The 25,796-nt window shown below is 44.4% G+C and overlaps 1 protein-coding gene across 1 annotated transcript in view; it reads right to left on the reverse strand.

The window, feature by feature from the left end:
* The window catches only part of LOC146062892 (kinesin-like protein KIF28), a 64,213-nt gene that overhangs the window by 785 nt on the left and 37,632 nt on the right, over positions 1-25,796 (reverse strand). The window contains exons 12-17 of the mRNA XM_083174899.1: positions 20,538-20,592; positions 17,182-17,305; positions 16,690-16,834; positions 14,546-14,664; positions 12,453-12,560; positions 627-898 (exon numbers count right to left, since the gene is read on the reverse strand). Of these exons, the coding sequence (XP_083031025.1) occupies positions 627-898; positions 12,453-12,560; positions 14,546-14,664; positions 16,690-16,834; positions 17,182-17,305; positions 20,538-20,592 (823 nt within the window). The remainder of the gene's footprint in view (positions 1-626; positions 899-12,452; positions 12,561-14,545; positions 14,665-16,689; positions 16,835-17,181; positions 17,306-20,537; positions 20,593-25,796) is intronic.

The following is a 25,796-nucleotide window of genomic DNA, read 5'->3' on the forward strand; positions in this document are numbered from 1 at the left end:
ATTTGAACTGGAGTACACTCTAATGTGGCACAGTATGAACAAGGGGCACTGTAATGTGGCATAGTGTTTACTGGCAGCCATACAATGTGACATCATGTAAACTAGGAAACTATAATGGTTTATAAAATAAACAAAGGCAAAATAGGACATAATATTAACTAAGGGCACTATTTTGGAAAATGAATAGGGTACCATTATAGGGCATAAAACAAATAACTGGTGTGGAATGGTGACTCTCCTTCAATATGTTGCTATGGGGCCCACACATTTCTGGTTACACCCCTGGGAGGTTCCTAGACTTGCAAACTTGAATTTTTACCCAAACACTCAACCTTTGGGGTTATCTGATTCTGAGGAACCAAAACTTTTTACCTGTCCATATCATAAGCTCATGTTGCTTTTATAAAGGTAGATGTTGTATATCATTAAATAAATGTGTCATTTTGGGTTGGGCCATAGCTGCCTACCCTCCTGCATTCTGCAGGAGACTCTCTGAAACTAGATTTTAAATGTAGGCAAGTATGAGTTGGGCCAGTAAAAGGTTAAATAGTAAAATCATCTTTGTAACAGATGTAGCAAATTTCTATTTTCTACCAAAACCCACGTGTCAGTGAGTATAAATATACCTTCCAGTACTGGAGCAGGGGGTGATAGTTATCATGATAATAGCTTCCTCTACCCCTTCAGAATCCAGAAGTTCTGTTTGTTCCTCCAGTTTCATACAATAAGCTAGAGACTGTAGCCAGATGTGAGCTGATCCTAAATGAATGGCCTCAACCGGGTCCCAGAATGGATCACTTTCCCGGTCCAGTGTAGTGACTCCATTTAGAAATCTCTGGTACAGCTCCTCCATCAGGAACTTCCTGTTAATGAACTTGGATTTTGACCATATCCATACCTTCAAGACAAATTGCAGTCAGTGATACAGGTTTCCTAAGAAGGCATTGTATATACTGTTAATACTCTTTAGTCATTCAAATATAACTGTTTTTGTTTTGGAATAAATTTACCAGATGTTATTAGTTAGGGACTGTTTCATTTATATTGCAGTACGAATGGTGTAATGGTTAGCATTACTGCCTCACAGCACAGAGGTCATGGGTTCGATTCCCACCATGGCTCTAACGGTGCGGAGTTTGTATATTCTCCCCGTACTTGCGTGGGTTTCCTCCGGGTACTCCGGTTTCCTCCCACTATCCAAAAATATACTGGTAGGCTAATTGGCACCCAACAAATGAACCCTAAAAAAATGTCTGTGTGTGCGTGTACATGCGGTAGGAAATATAGATTGTGAACTCCACTGGTGCAGGGACTGATGTGAATGTTCAACTATACTCTATAAAACGCTGCATAATATGTATGCGCTATATAAGAAACTGTTAATAAATAAATAAATTCATTTATTTAATTTCTAAACCATTTAATTTCTTATATTTATAGCATTTTAAAGGGGTGCATTCAGCATCCCCGTGGTGGGGATGCCAGCATTCACAATACCAATGCCAGCATCCCGACTTCCACGGGGAGACTGGCACTGGAATCTGATCAAGGAGGATGCCGGCACTGAAATCCCTAACTGCTGGGATGGTGAACGTAAGTATATGGGGCAGGTTAGGGCTAGACCCGGGAAGGAGGGGTTAGGTTTTGAATGTGGGGGAGTGAAAGTTAGTGTTAGGCTGTGAGGAGGGAGTGTTAGGCTGCAGGGCAGGGGGGTTAGGGATAGGAAATATATACTAAAAAAGAGAGCGCACTGTGTTGATCAATTTTAGATTTTTACTATACAAATAATGACATATTTAATACATTATGAAAAATAATAATATAAATATACAGACAGTATAATTAAAATATGCATGAAGCACTAGAAATACATTAAAACTTTCCGACCGTGAACCAGATTAATAATTTGTGCCTTCAATTGAGACAGTTCCTGAGGGATCAATAATAAAGTTCCTTTTTAAGAATTGTGCTAATGTACAGCTGATAGCTATCAGTGGGACGGTGCTCCTTATAGTAAAAAACGGGTTATATTACCAAGTGTCTCCTGCAGATAGGTGGGGTGGTGATGTTATATCCAGACGGACCGCCCGCTTCTACCGGTGTTGCTCCGATGGTGAGGGAGCCGGTACCGGGAGCAGGTGATGTTGTATCCAGACGGACCCCCGCTTCTACCGGTGTTGCTCCGATGGTGAGGGAGCCGGTACCGGGAGCAGGTGTCTTGAGACAGAACTCAGCTGGTCTGCTGACAACCAGCGCGGCCCCGATGGAGAGAGAGCCAGCGCTGGGAGCTGACAAGGCTTGAGGAGTAAGTCTGATGAAACCGTCAGCAATAGAAGGACGGAGAAACGCGTCAAGACGTACTTTACTCCGATCGTGACCGCTTTCCAGATTGCCTGTATCGATTCATTTGTGCCCCACATTGCCGGACTGCTCCCACCAACAGCCCAAGGTGCATCTCTCCAGTGTCCCCTGCACAGGTGTGCAGAGACGTTCATTACATCTGACCGTCCGGCGTGACTTACTCCTCAAGCCTTGTCAGCTCCCAGCGCTGGCTCTCTCTCCATCGGGGCCGCGCTGGTTGTCAGCAGACCAGCTGAGTTCTGTCTCAAGACACCTGCTCCCGGTACCGGCTCCCTCACCATCGGAGCAACACCGGTAGAAGCGGGGGTCCGTCTGGATACAACATCACCTGCTCCCGGTACCGGCTCCCTCACCATCGGAGCAACACCGGTAGAAGCGGGCGGTCCGTCTGGATATAACATCACCACCCCACCTATCTGCAGGAGACACTTGGTAATATAACCCATTTTTTACTATAAGGAGCACCGTCCCACTGATAGCTATCAGCTGTACATTAGCACAATTCTTAAAAAGGAACTTTATTATTGATCCCTCAGGAACTGTCTCAATTGAAGGCACAAATTATTAATCTGGTTCACGGTCGGAAAGTTTTAATGTATTTCTAGTGCTTCATGCATATTTTAATTATACTGTCTGTATATTTATATTATTATTTTTCATAATGTATTAAATGTGTCATTATTTGTATAGTAAAAATCTAAAATTGATCAACACAGTGCGCTCTCTTTTTTAGTATATATTTCTTGTTCTTGGTATAAAAGACTTTGTCTTTTCTTTGGGAGCAGCATACTTTTGAGCTGTGTATCTTAAATAAAAAAACATACTGTATATATTATCAATTTTTTGCGCCTGATTTGCCCATAGGGCATTTTTTTCTTGGGTTAGGGATAGGCATCAGCAGAGGTAAGAATTAGGTAGCGGGGAGGGTATCAGTATTCTGAACACTGGAATCCCCATTGCCGGACATTCCGATGTATCCCCCTCATAAATGTAGTTTCATATTCTTACATTCAGTTATTATTTACATATTTTCTAACGTGCCAGAATCTTTGCTATGTCACGTGCTTGTGCTATCATTCTGAATGAATGAAATGTACCAAATAAAATGCATTCATTACCAGGGGGAGAGATTGCACCTAGAAGAAACTGGACATATTTAGAATATTACATAATTTATACTTCCCAACATGACCCGTTCCAGAAAATCCTCACTACCTGGACTTCCCTCTTAATTTATTATTGCAATCACAAGTGTTGAAATTCCTATATGTTACATTAAATAGATGAAAATAGATTATACCAATTATATAGTAAGAGGGAAGTCCAGATAGAAAGCATATTGTCCCCCCTGTAATGGGTCATATGGGGAATTTTGAAAAGCGCAACAGAATATGCAGCACTATATAAGAAACTGCCGCCGAGTCCCAAGGGGGGGGTTGGGGCAGGGTGCGGGTATTTGTGGCCCGGGGTCGGAGCTGGTGGCAGGGCAGGTGAGGTGGACGGGCAGCAAACAGAGTCAATGGGAGAAAGTCTCGTATGCTACAGGTAACCGTGTCGCAGGAGGCTGTTATCCCATCCTCTTCGCTGTGCATGCTCACCTGTCTTCTAACATCCCTCGATGTCCTCTCTCCTGTCGGCTTTGAAGCTCTGATCCCCACAGTACCGCAGGGCTTTGGCACGGCCATTAAGCAGGATGGCCTCGTGGGACACCGGGTGCTATACAGCCGCAACCTCTGCTGTGCGCCGTGCGCTCAACTCCTCTGCAGGAGGAGACTTGCTGGGAGTTTGTGGATAGATGTGTCCTCCAACGCATGTCGGTCTTCTGGCCTTCTTCAGGGAGCTTGTGTAACCAGATACACTGGCAGGTGGAGTTTTTAAATGTTTGTGGGCGTGAATGAGCAGAATGCCGTAGTGGGCTAAAAGACCATTTCTGTCTGTAACATTTTCCATTTTAGAAGTTTATTAGGAGTGGGGGATGGGTCTAACAACTTTTAGGTTCTTATCTAACACCTTTACTTGTGGTTCTAAAAGGCTAAAAGATATCCATGATCCCACAAGTAAAGGTGTTAAATAAGAACGGAAGGCTGACATGCGTTGGAGGACACATCTATCCACACACTCCCAGCAAGTCTCCTCCCGCAGAGGAGTTGAGCACACAGCTGAATGGCACCCGGTGTCTCACGACGCCGTCCTACTTCACGGCCGTGCCGAAGCCCTGCAGCACTGTGGGGATCAGCGCTTCAAAGCCGACAGGAGAGAGGACATCGTGGGACATTAGAAGACAGGTAAGAGTGCGGGGGCGTGGCCTGAGCGAGGAAGAAGGAGGAAGCAAGAAGCCAGAGCTCCTGCTTACCCTTCCAGCAAAGTGCTTTAAAACCCACTATTTGGGTAACCATCTGCACCCCTACCCACTCCAGCAACACCCCAGACCAGCGGGGGACAGTGTGGGAACAGCTGCGGAATCGGGAGACCCCTTATAGAGGTCTCTGCAGATTGCGGCCTAGTACCCCTACAAGCCGGGGCCTCGATTTTGAGCCGCACCCGCCGCCGGAGCTCCGCAGCGGCGATCGCGACGGGACAACCCGTTTTTCAACAAATATATGTTCCGGAGGTGCCCCCCACCACTGCCAGACATCACCAGGGGCTCTGCCCCCCTCCTAGAAGGTAGGAAGAGCTTGTTTGGCCGCCTCAGGCTTCTCACTGAGGACGCGGCGGCCATCTTGGGAGCTGAGCCTAGCTGCAGCTGCGCTCCCCCTGCTGCTCCCCCAGCCACACACCTCACCCCAGACAGCGGGCAACGGAGGACAGCACCTCATAGCCCTTACCTGCACAAGCACCCCCAGAGGGAAGCGCCCTTCCATACCCCACACCAGGCGCTGGAGGCAGTAGAGAGCGGCCATATTGAGTGGGGCAGACACCCCTCACTCTCACCAGTCAGGGCTTCTTAGGCTCTGCGTCCATACAGAGAGACAAAGGGATCTTACTCCCTGACCTTGGGGGGCTGCAGGCTGCCTCATACCTGGCCCTCCTCCCCTGTGGCAGGCCCTGGTCATTTACTACCTGAATACAGCCACTCCTGTCCCCACTGCTGTGACTGCTCTATATCGCTTTATATTGGGACATATTTAAAGGTACAGCTCTGCTTTTCATCGCCACTGACCTTCCTGAGGTTAACCATTGTGTGATCTGTCACATCAATACCTAGAGACTCAGAACCCCTGCGGTGGTGCTACGGGGTCCACCTTATTCTCCACCAGGGGTACTAGCCGTGGCAGGTTCAGCTTGAAAAAGAAAAGACTGCCCTACATTTTGGTCTCTATTATGGGACTTCTCAAAGTGCTAAAACTCCTATCTATGCTAATTTAGCACGTATGACTCCTCCCGCCTTCTGCCAAAAGTAGGGGGATTCCTCGGTCTCACCTATGAAAACTGAACCCATTGTTATGTAACTTTCCATGAACGGATACCTTCCATAGCTGAACAGCACAATTGTCATGCCAGCCAAACGCTCCAAGACCCCAAAACCAAACCCCCAAATCTCCTTCTTCAAACCGCCCTCTCAACAACCTAGACCTAAAGACGTGATCCCTCCCGCCACTCCCACGACCTCTCATCTCCCGTCTCCCATGATGACTCTGGTCACCTCGCCAGCTCCTTGCTCCACGGTGGTTCCCATGGGAGATGGAGACGCTCTGACGGTGGGCACGATGAAGTGTCTTCTAACCCAATTTAAAGATGACGTCACCGCGAAATTCCGCGCCACACTACAAGCCTGCCAACATTCGATTGACGACTTAGGTGGGCGCACTAATCACCTGGAGACTAAGATGGAGGAGGTGGTGGGGTCACACAACAGCCTACTAGATTCTCATAATGAACTTGAGGCGGAGGTCCGAGCGCTACGTGACAAAGTAACGGATTTGGAAGATAGATCGCGGCGTAATAACATAAAGCTGCGTGGCATCCCTGAATCGGTGTCAAATAGTAGCCTGCATGACTATGCTATCAACCTCTTTAAGGGGCTCTTACCGCAGTCTTCTACTGCAACCCTTCTTATCGACCGAATACATCGCTTGCCTAAGGCCAGGGCGGCTCCGGATAATGCCCCTCGTGATGTCCTTTTATGGATGCACTACTTCCAGACGAAGGAAGCTCTGCTTAAAGCTGCCAGACCATCCTCTGACACGGCTACATCCCTTGGGGATATCCAGCTCTTCGGGGACTTATCCGCCGCAACGCTCCTGAAACGCAGGTCACTGAAGCCTATTACAGTTGCTCTACAGAAAGCTGGTACCCCCTACAGATGGGGCTTCCCCACAAAATTGTTAGTGACGCGTGAAGGCTCCATTGTCCCTATCAACTCTGTAGAAGAAGGCCTGAGGCTACTACAGTCGTGGAACATTACCGACCCCATCTCCACTGGCTCCCCCAACCGCAGGCTTCAGCAGGACTGGTCTGTGGTTGAGTAGGGGGTAAGCTCTCCTAGTTATCTTGTTCTGACTGTTACCTGTTTGATATACACTTCTTTTCCCCATTATCTAAATGTGCATTAATGTCTGAGTGTATGTCTTGCTTAATATTGAAGCAGTTACCACGTTATGGGACTTTTCTCAGTTTTCTCAGTCAAGAACTTAGGGTCCTATTACCTACCTATATATGTTATTTTGTATTCCAGCTAGGATTGGTTTAAGTACCAATAGTGTGATTGTATGTCTTGCTTAATATTGAAGCACTTACCACGTTATGGGACATCTCTCAGTTGCCTCAGTCAAGAATTTAAGGTCCTGCCATTTACCTATGCATGTTACTTCGCATTCCAGTTATGTTCGGATTAAGTATTTATAGTTATAAGTCTTGTGGGGCTGAGGCCTCCCCCTTTCGTTAGAGTTATGCTAAATTACTGAGATACGGTAGAAGGTGGGGGGTATGCCACTACCCCCCCTACTCTATGTACACAGTCGCCTCGTTATGGCGACTGGCTAGGATCTCAAGAGAGATCAACTTAGTCTTTTTATTTACTTTCTGTTTTAGTTCCCCTATGTCTCCCCTTTATGTCACCTTGTACACCCCCTACTTATGCATCAGGTATAGTAATTTATACTCTCGATTTCATCAACGCCACGCCAGCTGTCCCTTATGCCCGTCATGGTTAACATAGTATCTATCCATGCAAAGGGCTTAAACTCCCCTTCTAAAAGAAAGGTAGCTTTAAATTATTTTCACAAACTAAAAGCACAAGTAGTAGCGGTCCAAGAGACTCATTTTCAAAAAAATAACCCACCCCTCTTCACTGATTCCAGATACCCTCACTGTTTTACGGCCAATGGTCCCACAAAAAAGGCTGGTGTAGCAATACTTATAGCTCAACACTGTACATTTCAGCTGTCATCTAAATATGAGGATCCGGAAGGGAGATTCCTGATTCTTGTAGGTCATTTAAATAATATTGAAACCACTTTGGTTTCGTGCTATGCTCCAAATGCCAACCAAATAGCATTCTGCAGAAACTTTTGCAGAACTCTCCAACAGCACATGAAAGGGGCCTTAATGATACTAGGAGATTTCAATATGGTCCTCGATCCTGGTATTGATCGTTCACACCCAACCCAAAGCCGGCAGCAGAGGCCACCTAATGACCCCTCCTCTAAATTTCGTCAACTGCTCGCCGAATACGCCTTATTCGATGCCTGGAGATCCAAACACCCCTCAGTGCGAGACTACACCTTTTACTCCCATGTGCACAGGTCATACTCTAGGATTGACATGGCACTGGTGGATAGAGAGACACTAGCATCCATTAGCAAGATTAGTATCCTCCCAATATCTTGGTCAGAACATTCCCCACTTTTGCTTAGCTGGGAGGTTAGTAGACGCACAATCGCCCCGGGCTCCTGGAGACTGGGTACACATCTCATAGCACAACCAGACGCTCGCCAGACTCTGTCAGATTCGCTGGACTCATATATCAAAACCAACTCCCCCTCGGATACCTCTGTCTTCACGCATTGGTGTGCGCTGAAGGCAGTGATCCGAGGCTCAGCAATACAAGTGGCATCTAGAATGAAGCGACAGTACAAACAACGCCAAGCCTCGGCAGAAAGGAAATCAGCCACACTAGAAAAAGCCCATAAAGCAGACCCTTATAATAAAGCCCTTTTTAGACAACTCCTAATCGCCCGGGATACAGTCAACACATTCTCCCTCACAGAAGTCCACCGTAATATCCAAAGGCTTAACCAAAGATATTATACGCTGGGCAATAAGGCAGGCCGCCTGTTGGCCCGCAAATTGAGAGGCCGTAGAGCCAAAGAACGCATACATGCAATTTACACCCCCAGGGGTACCAAAGTAGTTGACCCTTTTACCATAGCCGACACTTTCGCGGAGTACTACTCGCAACTGTATAATCTAAAAGATGATCCCAACACGCCCCAACCAACTTTAGCTAAAATAAAAAAGTTCCTTGATAGGCTAGACCTCCCCTCTCTTGACTCAGTGACTTGCGAAGCACTTGGCTCCCCGTGGACACTGAGTGAAGTAGAGGCGGCCATCGATTCATTCCCCTCAGATAAAGCCCCAGGCCCAGACGGCTACCCTTCTAATTTATTCAAAGCATTTAAGACTACACTTGCACCTGTGCTCCTGTCGGTCTTTAACGAAGCCTCTCATTCCTCCTCCTTTCCTAAGGAGATGTTGGGGGCCCGAATAGTTACTATACCGAAGCCAGGCAAGCCGCCCACTGCGGTACAAAACTATCGCCCCATAGCTTTATTAAACACGGATATCAAAATATTTGCGAAGATGATAGCCAACAGAATATCGCCATTACTCCCCAAACTCATCCACCAGGACCAGGTGGGCTTTGTGCTGGGCAGGCAAGCGTCCGACAACACCCGGAGGGTCATTAACCTAATGGAGTATTGTCAACTCCAGGGCCTCCCAATGCTAATTCTCTCCCTGGACGCGGAAAAAGCCTTTGATAGGCTCAACTGGGACTACATGAAGGCCACTCTCACTAGGTTTGGGTTCAAGGGAGGAATATTACAATCCATGTTAGCGTTATACTCCGCCCCATCGGCCTCGGTATTCACTAATGGCTGCTCTTCCACCTCATTCAATATTTCCAATGGGACACGTCAAGGATGCCCCCTATCACCCCTGATGTTTGCCTTGTCCATTGAACCCCTAGCGCAATGTATTAGATCTAGGCAATCTGTCGTTGGACCTGAGATTGGCGGGCTTTCTCATAAAATCAGCCTCTTTGCTGATGACATTTTACTATGCCTACTCCAACCTGAGGCTTCTCTCTCACACCTACACAGTATCCTAGACTCCTATACAGACATCTCCTTCTACAAATTAAATACGACAAAAACAGAAGCCCTTCCTATAAATGTGCCGGAGGAGGTCCTACGTAGACTAAAAGAAAAATACAAATACTCATGGCAATCAAAATCGATTAAATACCTGGGGGTTAATCTCTCTAGAGAAGGGGACCTAATGAACTGTAACTTTGACCCACTATATAGGGCATTTGAAAAGATCACAAAAGAGTGGATGATGCAGGAAGTTTCTTGGGTCGGCCGTGTGGCAGCGGCAAAAATGGTTTTACTCCCCAAGCTAATGTACCTTTTTCGTACAATCCCTAGACCCTTCCCTAAAGCTTTGTGCAATAAATTTATTCCAAATACATCTGGGGCGGGGCAAGGCCGAGAATAGCTAGATCAACTCTGACTGTGGCCAAAAGTGTAGGGGGGGTGGCATACCCAGATTTGGAAAAATACCACTCGGCGTGTATACTTGGCCAGATTAGGGACTGGTTCTCTAGAGATGCTCCCAAACCGTGGGTATCCATAGAACAGAACGCAGTTTTACCTTTCTCCCTATCAGACTTTCCCTGGATGCCGGGGGCCTTGGCTACCCGAGAAGCCAGGAACTGTAGAGCGATTCTGGCGACCTTGTCCGCTTGGCACGGTCTAATCCATAGCATTCAGGATAAGGCCTTGCCCACCCCGCAGTTATCCCTCCATTCCATAGCCCTCACGATTCAGGACCTACAGCTAAATACCTGGCGAGATTTAGGCCTGCAGTCTATACAGGATGTCCTTCTTGATGGGACTGTAGCCCCCTTCTCTTTCCTTCAATCTAAATACAACATCCCAAAGCAGGATTTTTACAAATATCTGCAGGTACGGAATTGGGTGCAGAAACACATGCCAAAATCCCCAGATCAGAGTGGTCTCCCTAAAATCCTAACATTTCTCCTCACTTCCCAGTCTACGAAAGGGAATATCTCTAGGTGGTATCAATATTTACTCAGCGTACAGCAAAAAGTGAAGTTCCCAGCACAAGTTAAGTGGGAGAGAGATCTTCCTAACACTTTTAACGAAGAAATTTGGGAAGCTATTTTTAAATCGAGCTTTAAGATTTCTGGGTGTGTAAACCCCGGTGCGGTTACATACAATTTGGCCAGATGTCTCAGCTAGCTGCTGGAGGAATTGTGGAATGACGGGAGACCTTTTGCACATCTTTTGGCGCTGCCCTGCAATTCACACACTCTGGAGCGAGGTTTTCCTACTTATCTCAGAGGTACTGGGGGTGACTGTCCCAAAGGATCCTCTAGTGGCGCTATTCCACTATCTCCCCAAAGACACGATTGGAGAAGACAAATACCTCCTGGGTCATATCCTGATAGCCACAAAAGCTTCCTTGGCCTACCTGTGGAAATCACCCGAAATCCCTAACATATCAGTGATTATAAATAAGATACACAAACATTTTGTATTCGAGACAGCTGATCACGGTTTTTCCACAATGTCCCCATCTATACGCACAAAGTGGCTTAAGTGGTCCAAATATAGGGAGAGAACGGGCTGCCTCTCCACGCAAAACGTCCCGATTGGTTTGTCTTCCCTCAGATCCCCTAGTTTGAGCCCAAGGGCCCCTGCCCTGACTTGTGATTGACCCGTTGATTGCCAAGTAGTAGGATATTTACAACTTGTTGTTGTTGAGACATTGTGTACCTGATGTACTTCCCCCTTCCCCATACTCCCCCTCCCAATCTCGCCCTGTTTCTTTTTTCTGTACCCCCATCCCTCCTTTCTATTTGCTCAATTACTGTAATTGTCTTATATCATATGTTGATATTTTGTGCATCTAAAACAAGAAATATTTTCTCAATAAAAATCTAATGATAAAAAAAAAAAAAGAAGAAGACAGGTAAGAGTGCACCACGAAGAGGACGGGACGCCAGCCTCCCGCGACACGGTTACCTGTAGCATGCAAGACTTTCTCCCATTGACTATGTTTGCTTCCCGTCCACCTCACCTGCCCTGCCACCAGCTCCTGCCCCGAGCCACAAATACCCGCACCCAGCCCCAACCCCCCTTTATTTCTGAGCAATTATATAGCTTAATAAAATTCTTATTTTATGTACCCACTAGCATCTTATCATCATTGCAGCATTATAATATACACCCTAACTCTCCCATCTGTACCAACAATTCCATATGTACAGCTCATACTTTACTGCTAGGTTTGGCACTAGTATACACTTGTTTTACCGCAAGCGCAGGTCTCGACTATAATATTTGTCTATAAATTACCTTGGGAGGGTGGCTGCTCTCTCTGGAGACCAGCAGCTAATTTTTACCCATATATACTACTGTAGGTCACATTCAGTGAGTGCAGTATCCACCGACTACCTTAGTGGCTTTATTGGCTCTGGTGGGCATGTTACATCAGACACTCTGAGCAACCATAGTATTGCTGTAATGTCCAATGGTGCGGCCGATGTCTGATTGATGCTAGAATTTGTACTAATTGCAGAATGTGAATGTCTCAGTAGAACAGCCTTCGGTGGCGGCATTAGACTAAAGATGCAGTAGCGGCTGTGAATGTAGCGCAGCTGCTTCTTCATATACGTCTACCTGTGAATCTCCCTCTTATATGTACTTAAGATTCGTTATACTCAATGTCTGAGAACATTATGAAGTCTGCATAAACAGAACACATTTAGATGTAAAATAAGCAATATGATGCATAGCTGTCACATGAAACACGAGGAACATACTGCGGATGTACTAAGATACCTGTTGGGTAATTTTATTTATCACTTTCACCATTATTTCTTTTTGGAGGTCATAGCCCCTGGAATCAGTCAATGCCAAATTTTTCACCTTCAGTTCAAACTTCAGGTCCTGCTCACAGATATATATAAAAAAAAAAACAATTTATCAAGTAGGCATTTATAGCACAAGCAGATGCAGCTACTATCTTACCAATGGTTCATGTCTTTCCCAGCACTAATGAGGGGATGAGAGGGGTAAATTGCCCTGCAATGTGACTGCGAGTAGCACTTACTGGGCGGGATACTCTAACATCTGCGGCCCCATTCGCCGCCTACAGCAACCATAATAATCGCATATGCACTAACAAAGGAGATTATTAAAGCAAAGGACAGCTCTTGCAATAAGAACTGTCGGTACTTGTTTCCTAGAACGGCCACAACGATTTAGATCGTTGTGGTCGTAAGATAAAAAATCGGATCGATCGCATCGCATGCGATTTGGTCGCATACGATGCGACCGATCCGATCGAACGATTTTTCACCCGATTTTTTTTTTTTTTCCACCAGATTTGTTTAAATTGCCCCCCCAAATGTTAATAAGTGTGCTAGACCCCACGATAGACGTGAACCCGAAGCGTGGCGAGCGCAGCGAGCCCGCGAGGGGCGGCGGTGCGCGTCCTCCGACCTTTTCATTCCCCTACTATCCACTAGGGCGTGGAGTGAGAATATAATAGTGTGGCGAGCGCAGCGAGCCACCGAGCCCGAAGCGTGGCGAGCGCAGCGAGCCCCGCGAGGGGACGCGTCTAACTTCACAGGTATACGCGTCCCCTCGCGGGGCTCGCTGCGCTCGCCACGCTTCGGGCTCGGTGGCTCGCTGCGCTCGCCACACTATTATATTCTCACTCCACGCCCTAGTGGATAGTAGGGGAATGAAAAGGTCGGAGGACGCGCACCGCCGCCCCTCGCGGGCTCGCTGCGCTCGCCACGCTTCGGGTTCACGTCTATCGTGGGGTCATGGCGGGCACATAAAAAATGTGAAATGGGTCATATTGGCCCATTTCACCTTTTTTATCATTTTTCCCTATGTGAGATGGACTTAATCAAGTCCATCTCATCTTGTGCCATTATAATGGCACAAGACCGACCGATTTCAATGTTAAAAGATTTTTTAACATTGAAGTCTATGGAAAAATCGGGTCAATCGGTCGGTCGCATCGCGGCCGATTTTAATTGGTCGCGACCGATCGATTGACCCGATTTCTGTCAATCAAAGTGAAAAAATTGTAAAAAATCGGCCACATCGTGAGGATCGTGTCCCTTAATTAAGAGCCACGATCACTCACGATTGTGGCCGTTCTAGGAAACAAGTACCGAACTGTCTTTATGATTCCTCACCATCAGTGGACTTCCAGGTCTGAGTCCCAGGAGTCCCTCTGCACATGATGGCACCAGCTGCAGGGCATGCTGGGAGGGATCAATGACAGTTCCCTCACACATCGCTGCGGAGAGAAGCCATCATTTTCTGGTGATACTGCCCTGCAGTAGTACACCGGCGTACAGGCTTTAGTGCATAAGAAAATGCAGTAAAAACTCGATAAAGGGGTGTTTACCACATTTTGCCGTTGGTGCATCCCCATGACTGTGTCGCTTAAAGATTGTGTGCATTTGACAGGCAATTATTTATTTTCTTGTTCCTAGAATTATTGTTTTCTTTTTCATATATATATATATATATATATATATATATATATATATATATATTTCATATATTGTATTCTTTTCCATATATATATTCATTCAGTTTATAGATTAATGGTCAATATATTTTGTGTGCACATTGCATTGGTGGGTTTGTACCAGCAATATGTCTGTGGATGACATACTTCACATACATATCACATCGGCCCTGCAGCACAGCTGATGGCTAATACTGTACATCCGCCATTTTGCCATGTGTACCGACTGTGGAAGCCGATGTTACAGATGTGTGGGCACATTATAATGCCCACGAGCTGCAGGACAGGGATCAGAGGGGTTCTGCCTCCTACAGATCACATTCACCCTCCACATTCACTTCCAACATACGTTCAGAGGATTTGCCATTACAGATTTTACCTTTATAAGCTCCTCACTCATCTGATTTGCTTCAGCCACCAGGGGAATCAATTTAATATAGTCATGGAAGACGGCTAGGACACTTGGGTCAGGTTTACCATCTTTATTGTGCATAGCACCTAGGTGGACAATGAGGAAATAACAAATTCATTATACACCATTCAAAAGATTAGCTAGTAATATAAGAATGGTCTAGAAAATATAAGAAATGTAATGGTCTACCTCAGAGATGAGAGTTTAGTATTGCTCTATATCCTCGGCAGCACCTATGGCCGGGACACTGTAAATCTGCTGCACCTGTCATTATGATCAGGACTGTCCCCTTGTACAGAATGGTAGGAGTTCCCTGACCGAGTTTATAAAATGGACAAGGTAGAAAGAGATGGTCTCTTTGGACAGTCTGTGTGTGCAGGGAGAGGACGTTGCAATTTTGCTGTTACTGTAACATGAATCTGGCCTGTTAATATAAAGTATACCAAAGTGGCTACAGCTGAGAGTTGTAGGTTTCCCTGTAGTATGTGCATAGTATAGACTTACTTTACTTATTAGCCTTTAGTTAGGAATAGATACAGTGTTTCCCAACTCCAGACTTCGGGGACCCTAACAGTGGATGTTTTCCGAATCTCCTGTGTCTGCTATGGGGCCCATCTTTACTGTCTAAGTAATATGTTTTACATACATGTATCACCATCAGTTGCTAACTAGGGGGCCCTAAAAACTTTTGCTATGTGGCCTACGAATATCTAGTTATGCCCCTGTGTTAAGTGAAATAGCGCTACCTGTGAGGTATACAGCCAATGTGTCGACACTAATTAGGTCGACACGTAATAGGGTTGACCCTATGACCCATCCCCACCAGTAGATATTTTGAATTATATCAACCAGTAATGAATACAACTGTGCACCAACTTGGACATCTTAAAAACATGCACTATTAAGGGTTCCCCAGGACTGGACTTTGGAAACACTGTATTAGGAGGTTTTGCTGTGAAATAGTAGCTACAGTATGTTATTTACTGGTCACACTGCTATACATGGGAAAGGTACCTTCTTACTTATAAAGGGTGACTACATGCCACAACAAGAAGATGTCTTTAACAAATTGGTCCAATATTGTTGTCTGTATGGTGCATTCTTATTCTGTAATTGCAACTAAAACACAATTCCCTGACATTACCAACACCTAAATCTATAGGATCATTGTGTGTGGTCAGAAGATGGCTAAAGCTTGCGCCTGTGTGGACAGTCCTAACACATCCAATTCCCCACAAAAAGGGATAGACATGATCTAGTTGTTAGATCCAAGTGCGAGCTGGCTAGAACTTATCTTTGTTAGTAAGTAGCCAAACTGCACAGTCAACCATTCAATTTGCTCTTGGCTGGAATGCCAATTTTACATGTTGGTGGATCTATTAAGAGGTAGGTTGTTGTGTCATGCCACTGTGTTTAGCTGCAGCAATATTATAAGACATTTAAAAAAAAAAAACACATGATCAAAGTAATTGCTGATCGCAGGTAATTAGCCCAATAAGCCAGCACATGCTAATGCAAGCGAAGCAAAATCTCTGAAATTTGCTAAAATGGGGCTGTGGCCAGGCGAGAACACACAGGTGTCACCGAACCTGTGCGTTTTTGCAGCAATATGGTAATATTATTGGGGTGATCTAATCAGATTTAAAAAAAAAAAAAAAAAAAACATTGTCGAGACTTTGGGATAAATAGCATAACATTGCTGTTTTCCACTCCTGATGGTTAATAGGATATCTCTGAATGTGTTTTTTTCAGTCACAGAGACCTTTCCCTCACTTGTGAACACTGGGGGTTATTCTGATTCACTCGGAAAGTCACAATCACTCTCTAATGGACAAAACCATATGGACTGCAGGTGGGGCTGATGTAACATGCGCAGAGAGAGTTAGATTTGGGTGTTTTATTGTTTCTGTGCAGGGTAAATACTGGCTGCTTTATTTTTACACTGCAATATAGATTTCAGTTTGGAGAACACCCCCACCCAAATCTAACTCTCTCTGCACATGTTACATCAGCCCCACATGCAGTTCATATGGTTTTGTCTATTAGAGAGTGATTGAGCCTTTCCGAGTGAATCAGTATAACCCCCACAGTTGCAAGGTAAGAAAACATACCCAGTTTATCTACGCTGAAGCCTTCAGCTGCTGCCAGTTCAGACTGAAAGAAATCATAGTCAAACTTGCTGATGTCATCACATCCACGTTCAGTCGGGAATCCAATGTACAGATATCCACTATTTGACCCAAGAATTATTCGATCCTAGAAATACAATATTAGCCCTTAACATGGATGGAGAAAAACATTGCGACATAACTAGCTGATTAGATTTAAAGGTTCAAATACTACAGGTGGCCAGTAGGAGCTACTGTATACTGTATATTGGTAGTTGGGCGAATCCTTATTAAAGTAAGCTCCAAATATATTTTGACACTACAATGCCCAACATTTGTTTGTTTATAGTATTTGGAATGGGATGCCCATTTGTCAGGGTACTACCTACAGCATATATGTTTCTATATCTCTGTAACAATTCCAGTACCACTAAAGAATAATTCACTGATGCCTAAATATTCCTACATCACTCCTACATACTCAGTGTAACTTACCAGGTGCTGAAGTTTAGTATTCATAAAAATGGCCACTCCATTAACAATGACTTTAGCCTTGCCATACGGTTTTACCAACACCTTGTTCTCAAAGTTGATTAATGTGGCATGTTTGGGTAAAATTCTACATGAAAATAAAATTGCATGTAAATTAGTTACAGGACTTTTTGAAAATGCTAAATGCCTATTAGTCATGACAAATAGCCAAGTTCAATAAAAATACAAATGAGAGGACAATTACATATAAAACACAAGTTACTTTTTTATCCCCACAACTACGGCCACTACAGGGGGTTATGATCACTATGGGGTATGATTGGTCCAGCAATGCATCTGAGGCCTCTGCTCTCAAAAGGGAAATGTGGAGGCTGCTTCTGGGGATGTGTGGTGAGGTTACAGGATACTGGGACATTATATTTATATTATATTTGTATTTTTTTTTGTTGCATTTAAATGTTTATTTCATGAGTGGAGTAGTGTCTAAATTAATTTTCCCTTATAAAGTGTGACTGGAAAGTACAAAATATGGTTCATTAAAAAAGGCTGAGCTCTGGTTTTCAATCCTCCAGATACATATAAAGATGGCATCCTTTTGTAGATATGAAAAGGTTCCACAGCTCCCCTATAAGCATGTAAGCTAATTTATGTTTTTATTCCCCCATTGAATCTCATGCGTGCGAAGGGGTGGCAGGCGTACCACCATTTGAAGGGGCTGCTTCTGGTTGACTTGCAAGGGTGCGAATTTGCATCCATGCGCATCAACTAGAATAACCCGCTAGATGCAGCATTCCTGATTTTTTGCACTTAAATCTTTGAAAATGCTATTTTCAGAGGTTTGGCCACATACTATGCACCAAGCACCCGGAATGCAGTGACGACAAGGGGGGTTATTCTAGTTCACTCCTTCTGGCAAATTCCTTCTTAGATGGACAAAACCATGTGCACTGAAGGGGGGCAGATGTAAAATGTGCAGAGAGAATTAGATTTGGGTGAGTTATTTTGTTTCTGTGCAGGGTAAATACTGACTGCTTTATTTTTACACTGCAATATAGATCTCACTTTGAAGTAAAACCCCACCCAAATCTAATTCTCTCTGCACAAGTTACATCTGCCCCCCTGCAGTGCACATGGTTTTGTCCATCTAAGAAGGATTTTGTCAGAAAGAGTGAACTAGAATAAGGCCCAAGGTCTGTTAACTCTGGTGCCCTATAGAAGCCTATTGATTTTCTTGGATATTATTATATCATGAATGACTCAGTGGTTGCCTCATTATGTGTAATTGTATCACCGCCTATACCTCATTTTCCCCTTTATTCCTTCTGCCTACCCTCCCTCCCTCCCACTGTCTATTGGTTGTACTATTGCAAAAAAATGACAATCTACAGTTAAAAAAAATTGAAAGAAGCCTATGGATTTCCATCGCATTTCCCTGCTGAGAGACCAGCACCGGCCACAGTGCGCATGTTCGCTGATGCATGAGACGCTGCATGCTGCATGAGACACTGATGTCAAAAGACAGCTCTTACTACATACGGTCCTGAGTCTGGTCGCTTCATTCTCCCTTCGCACAGGGCACGATGTTTAGCAAATGCACATGCGCATAAACCTTTATGTGCCTGTGCAGCCGCTTGTGTGAGTGGGCATGCAAATTGTTTATTTGACAGCCCATTGGCACATAGCAGCGGGGCTGGGGGGCTTGGGGTGGCATTGAGAGGTTGCGGCCATGGGAACTCCCAGCGTTTCATGACCATCCCATGAAAATGCTGGGCGTTCCCATGGGAATGCACCCGTGATATGGGTGCTGGGGGCAGGCAACATGATATCATGAACAGGGACACCGCAGAACTAAGACACCAGAGAATGATTTTGCCCTGCCCTGGAAAATCGGCAAGGAGGGGCGGACGGTTATGCAGGCTGCGGGCAGCGTTTAGAGGACCCGCAAAGCTGTGAATTTTGCTGCTTTGTTTGTCAACCAGAATCACCTCCATGGTGTAACTAAATGCTGATACATGCAGAAAATGGCTCAAAGCATCCCGGCCCATGTGTCTGTGACTCTGTTTACAGCCAGTGATGTCCAGAGAGGGCAGGAGGGGGTACTAATTACCCGGGCCCTGATATGATGGAGGGGCCGAGTAGGACCCCCATTATCTGACAGCAGCAGCTCTTTTTAACCTAACACATATTGCTGTGTGCTGGGCTGCAGTGTGGCAAGTAACACACCCTGGGCAATGAACATGTAACTTCATATGGGCAATGAGCATGTAACTCCCCCAGGGCAATGAGCACGTAACCCCCCCTGGTTAGGTTAGCAGACGTTATGTGGCATATTATGTAATAGATATTACAGTGTGTGGTGTAATATGTAACATGCATTACGGTGTGTGGCATAATATGTAATAGGCATTATGGTGTGTGGCATAATATATATAATAGTCAGTAGGGTGTGTGGCATAATATGTAGTAGGCATTACGGTGTGTTTTATAAAATGCAATAGGCATTGCGCTATGTTTTATAATATGCAACAGATATTATGGTGTGTGGCATAATAGGTAATAGGCATTATGTGGCACAATATGTCATAGGCATTACAGTGTGTTTTAGAATATGTAATGGGCATTACGGTGTGTGGCATAATATGTAATGGGCATTACAGTGTGCGTAATCTTGGTGCAGGGTGTCTAAGGGGCTCTACATAGAGCAGTGTCTCTATGGGGCTCTACCTGGTGCAGTGTGTGGTGTAATGATGACTGGTATAAATATGTGGCAATGTCCCTTCCCCATTTCCTACTTTTTTGCCTACATATAGTCAAAGTTAGCCAAAATTGCACAGTGATAAGGTGGCTTGCGATACCGATGCACGGTCGATATCGCAAGTAGAAATAGACTGTGCAGCACAGTCTATTTCTACTATATAGCTCCCCCCCATGCAGAGTTTGTTGCCCCCTGGCCGATGCTCTAGTCTTTCCTGTCACCGATGTCTCTAGATATAGTGTTAGGTACGTAGTTCTGTCTAATGTTATTCTGGCTCTGCCCATTTTTGATTTTGTGCCGCCCACATGAGGAGACTTCCAGAAATTTTGGACTTCCACTTTTAGTACCCCATCTGCCCCTGGTCACAATTACTATCACAGCTACAGTAAGTGAATTGACCTCAGAATGTTGCTCCCCATATACAGTATCATTTACATAGTGTAAGTGTTGATCAACAATGGGGGCATATTCTAAATAAAAACCCTACCCCCAGTATCTCTATAAATAAACAGTAGGGGAAAACATATTTTGATTATTTTCAAATACTGTATGCTTCATTTATACTGAATATTGGAATAGTTAATTGCATTTCCATTATACATACCCTAGTGCCCTCATGGTTATTTCATTAGAAGCTGCTTGACCAACATCAGAGGATCCTGCAACAGAAGTCAGATGTTGGTGCACAATTTTTGCCTCTGGAAACATGTAGCCATACAGTAACTCAGATTCCTTATCACAATTGGATTTATTATTGCAACTATATTTTCTCATTTGATGCCAGCCAAAGCTATGATAGAGCAGGGCAATAGCCAGGGCACCTGACTGTATGATGCATCTAAATGGCAATTTTAGTTGACTGTTTTCTGCAGGAAAAGGCTCTTCTTCATCCCCCTACAGTACATATCTGTGCAAGGGCGTAACTACCATAGGTGCAAGGGGTGCAGCTTCTATGGAGCCCAGAGCTAAAGGGGGCCCATCTTTTTTTTTTTTTTTTTTTTAAACGTTTTTATTAAGTTTTTCCAATGTAAAACATTTCAAAGTAAAACATTTTCTGTACATTGTAATATTTGTTTCGCAGAACAACTCAAAGTATTACAAAATAAAGCATAACAATTATATATAAAAAGGGATCTTGAGTCACAATTATTTTGCTTACTGTAACATGTTACCGGGATTTTCTATCCCCTATTCAAAACTATGCAGGGCATAATATTTTAGATTATCTGGGTCTCTGTATTGACCCCAACTCTTTCAACTGCCGCCCTAAATATACCTTTCCTTTATACAATAGCTATTAGTATTTGAACAAAACAAATGTCTTACCTCTATCCTAACTCACCTTAACCCCATAAGCTCCCAACCTCCCTCCCATTCCCTCCCCCCTCTAGAACTCCGTGCATCTCAGTTATTTGATAATGATCTGAGTAAGTACCAAGATGTGCCCTCAAATATTTTCATGACATGTTTCTGTGTGTCTTCACCCAGTGATCTAATAAATGTTCCCCATTTTGCATAAAATTTCTTAACGCCTTCCTCCACCATCGGCAGTGTAGCTCTCCTATCAAAATATAGCAATTGTGTTAGTGCTACTTTCACATCCTGCAAAAATGGAGGAGATGGGCTAGTCCAGCTGCGCAGGATTACTTTCTTCGCAACTGTCACAATTATGGTCAAGAGAGGGAACAGTTCGGTTTTTCGGCCAGGTATACTCCAGTTGGAGAAGTTCGCGCAGAGCATTGCCAAAGGGTCTTTTGTAAGTTTTATTCCACATGTAGTATTAATATACATCATTACTTTGTCCCAAAATTTCCTAATTTTTCCGCAATCCCACATATGATGGAAGAATGTAGCATTAGAGCCCTTGCATTTAAGGCACAGTCCTAGTTCCCCAGGTATAAAGTATTTTCTCTGGGTTTGTGAGATGTACGCTCTATGCAGAGTTTTTATGTGAACTTCCTGCAGCATAGTGGAATGTAAAACTTTAAGTGTTTTCCCCATATGTTCATAGAGTGTTTCACTTGAAGTAACCCCTGGAATGTCTGTCCGCCACTTTGGCACCATGGCGGTCCAAACCTTTTCAGGTGAAGTCGGCAGTATTTCCCCATATATATATTTTATCCTATAAGGACCCGTGGAGCTCAAAGCAAACACTTGTTGGATCACATCTGGAGTACCAGCCTCCAGCATAGGACCCTTTTTAGATTGAATAAAGTGCCTGACCTGTAGAAACATGAAGAAATCTCTGTTGGGCAGTGAATATTTAGTTGCTATGTCTTGAAATGATAGGAGCTTTCCTCCAGGGTCGAATACGTCCTTGACCGCCAGTATCCCTTGCTTTTTCCATCTATCATATCCCAATTCTGACATTCCTGGAGTAAATCCTGGGTTTCCCCATAATGTATCATATTTTGTATTCTGGTGGCTGCGGCCCAATTTTTTGTTAATGAATAGCCATGCAGAATATGTGTCTTTAAACAATATATTTGCTAATATTTGCTGTGGAATTTTAGTTCTAGGGACATGAAGCAGGCCTGCTAGTGAGTATGGTGAGACTATGTCTCCCTCTAGTGCCCTGTGTGTGTATGCATCAGACCCCTGAAGCCAATTTAATATATACCTCATGTGGACTGCTTGGCTGAAGGCCAGAACATTTGGTATTCCTAACCCCCCATCAGCTTTTTTAAGATATGTTTTATGTCTGGAGATACGTGTTTTTTTCCCCTGCCACAAGAAGGAGAAAAATATCTTATTGATTTTCTGTATATCAGTTCTGGATAACCTAATTGGCAGCATCTGAATGCTATATGAGAGCTTTGGGAATGCAATGACCTGTATGACTACCGCCCTTCCCAGCATTGATATCGGTAATGATTTCCAAATCCCCAGCATTCTCTCCAACTCTCCAATAATAGGTGAATAATTTAGTTTGTATAAATCACCAATATTGCTTGGGACATTTATGCCTAAATATTTAATGGCTTTGGAATTCAACTTGAAGGGGGCTATGACATGTCTCGGTATTTCTGCTACCTGAGGTCCTGATACCTGCAATATTTCCGATTTATGATAGTTTATCTTATAACCCGCAAAAGATCCAAATCCATTAATACATGTCTTAATGGCCGGTAGGGATTCCGATAACTGGGATACGAATAGCAGCATATCATCTGCGAAGAGACTGACTTTTAATTCTGTGTTTCCTACCGTGATCCCCCTGAAACCCTGATTTGCCCTAAGTGCCACTGCAAGTGGTTCCAGAGCCATTGCGAAAAGAAGTGGGGACAGCGGGCACCCCTGCCTCGTCCCCTTTTGAATAAGGAAAGGGAGCGAGATATATCCATTACATGCAACCTGTGTGTAGGGTGAGGTGTATAGGGAATTTATCAGTTGAATAAAGGTCTGAGGGAATCCAAATCTAGCCAAGGTTTCGTACAGATGGTCCCAGGTGACCAGATCAAATGCCTTTTCGGCGTCCATAGATATTATGACCCGATCACCCGAGCCCCCCTCTTCCCTTAGCCTCTGGACCACCGACAGTAACTTGCGTACATTTACCACCGAATGGCGACCATGTATAAACCCGGTCTGATCCTCAGAAATAACTGTAGGCAAAATGTATTTAATCCTTTCAGAAATAATTTTGGTTAACAACTTATAGTCAGTGTTTAATAACGAGATGGGCCTATAAGACCCCGGTTCCTCTAGGTCCCTTCCCGGCTTCGGGAGCACCTTAATTACTGCCGAGTTGAAATACAGCGGTAGTTGCTGTCCCGTAAGTATGGCATTAAAGACTGCTGTCAGATTTTCACTTATCCTAGGTTTTAGAATCTTATAAAATTCCCCTGAATAACCATCTGGCCCAGGGGCTTTGAGGGGTTTTAATTTGGTTATTGCCTGTGTCACTTCTTCTACTGTTATGGGGGCCATGATTCGTTCCGCCGCAGCTGTAGAAATCTGTGGCATGGAAACCGAGTTCCAAAATTTATTTTTTTCCTCCTGATTTAATTCTCCCTGGGAGTAAAGTTTAGAGTAGAATCCCCTCAATACTTCAAGTATATCCGGCCCTTTGTGTACCCTATTACCCCCTGATGTATGTAGGGTTTTAATGTGTGCGGATGTTCTTGTGCCTCTTATTAAATTGGACAGCAAACGTCCATTTTTGTTGCCGTGCCGGTAGAATTGAAAATTAGTATTATCTATACTTGACAGAGTTTGGGATTCCAGCAACGCATCGAACTGAGTTTTTGCCTGCATATATTCATTTTTGTGTGTCATGGTAGGGGATGCACTATAATTAGCATAAGCAGATGTCAATAGCTCTTGAGCCCTAAACAAATCCACCGTCCTGTCCTTGCGATATTTATTTACGTATGAAATGATTTCTCCTCTGAGAACTGCCTTTGCCGCTTGCCATTTCAATAGTGGATCTGTATTGTGCTCCCCATTATTATGTTGGTACTCCATCCACTTGGCCTCCAGGGCATCCCTGAATGGTTTTGACGATGCTAAGTACGAGGGAAACCGCCATTGGCGGTGTTTCCCGACGTCCAGCCCCGTTTCCAGCAGTATCCATATCATGGAATGGTCCGACAAAACTATCGGTTCCATTCCAGCTTCTAGGAGACGCCCGCAGAGGCCAGTAGACACAAGCATGTAGTCAATTCGTGACAGTGATCCATGAGCTGCGGAAACACAAGAGTATTCTCTATCAGTTGGATGTAGTAGTCTCCAGCTATCTACTACCTGTAGTTGTGATGAAATATCCCCAATGCCTAATGCTGGATTAGTGGGTTTTCGTTTGGGTTTAGAGGATTTATCTATTGATGGTCTGGCTACTATATTAAAATCCCCCCCTAGAATTAATCGTGAATCTGCATACGGGTATAATTTTGTCAATAAAGTAGTAAAAAATTTTTTTTAGTAAGCATTAGGTGCATATATATTACATATTACATACTTTTCCCCCTGAATTGTCATTTCTGCAAGAATATAGCGCCCCTCCGGGTCTATAATAGTTTTGGTAACCTCCGCCCCCAATGCCCTCCTCGACAATATCGCCACCCCCCTTGCCTTTGAATTAAAGGAAGCATAAGCTTCCACCTTGAATCCCATTGCTCCCAGTTTTTCATGCTCACTATCAGTGAGATGTGTTTCCTGTAGCAGGACGATGTCTGCTTTTTGCTTTTTAAGATATAACAGTAGCTTCTTCCTCTTTATCGGGGAGTTGATCCCTCCCACATTCCAAGAACACAATTTCACATTAGACATCATATCTTACTGTAAGAATATTCCCTACTAAAAATGCACTCGGCCCTGAGTCCCACCCCCCCATCCCCCCCCTGAACAAACCACAGAAAAACACACCCGCAACTTTCCCATCCCTCCACCCCCCACCCCCATGACCCCAAAAACTTTCCCCTGCGAATAAAATCGCTCTCATGCTGTGCAATTTAACTTTCACACCTCTAGCAGTGAGGGGTGAGCCTAAACATTTTGGCTCCTCCCTCCCCAACATCCTTCTAACGGCTATTGCCTTACCTCCGTCTATCGCTACGCACCCGGATTGACCAGATCTAACCAATCCCCCCGGTTACGTAGTCGGGTCGGCACCCCTAATATAGATACAGAATTTATAACATGTAATTCACGTTCCCCTTAGTATCCCATGTAAACCATACATAAATCACACTTATTAGCTTTTACATCTTAAGGTACTTAAGTGCATATAAAGGCCTCAAGCTATGAAGGTTCTATTAGGATTAACAACGTGTAAATTACTAATAAATATCAACCCCCAAAGCCTTGTGGCTGATACATTAGCCAGCTGTTCCACTTATATTTCTTACGGCTGAGCAGATTC

The sequence above is a fragment of the Crinia signifera genome, chromosome 3 (genome assembly GCF_055691185.1).
Source record: "Crinia signifera chromosome 3, ASM5569118v1, whole genome shotgun sequence".
Lineage (NCBI taxonomy): Eukaryota > Metazoa > Chordata > Amphibia > Anura > Myobatrachidae > Crinia > Crinia signifera.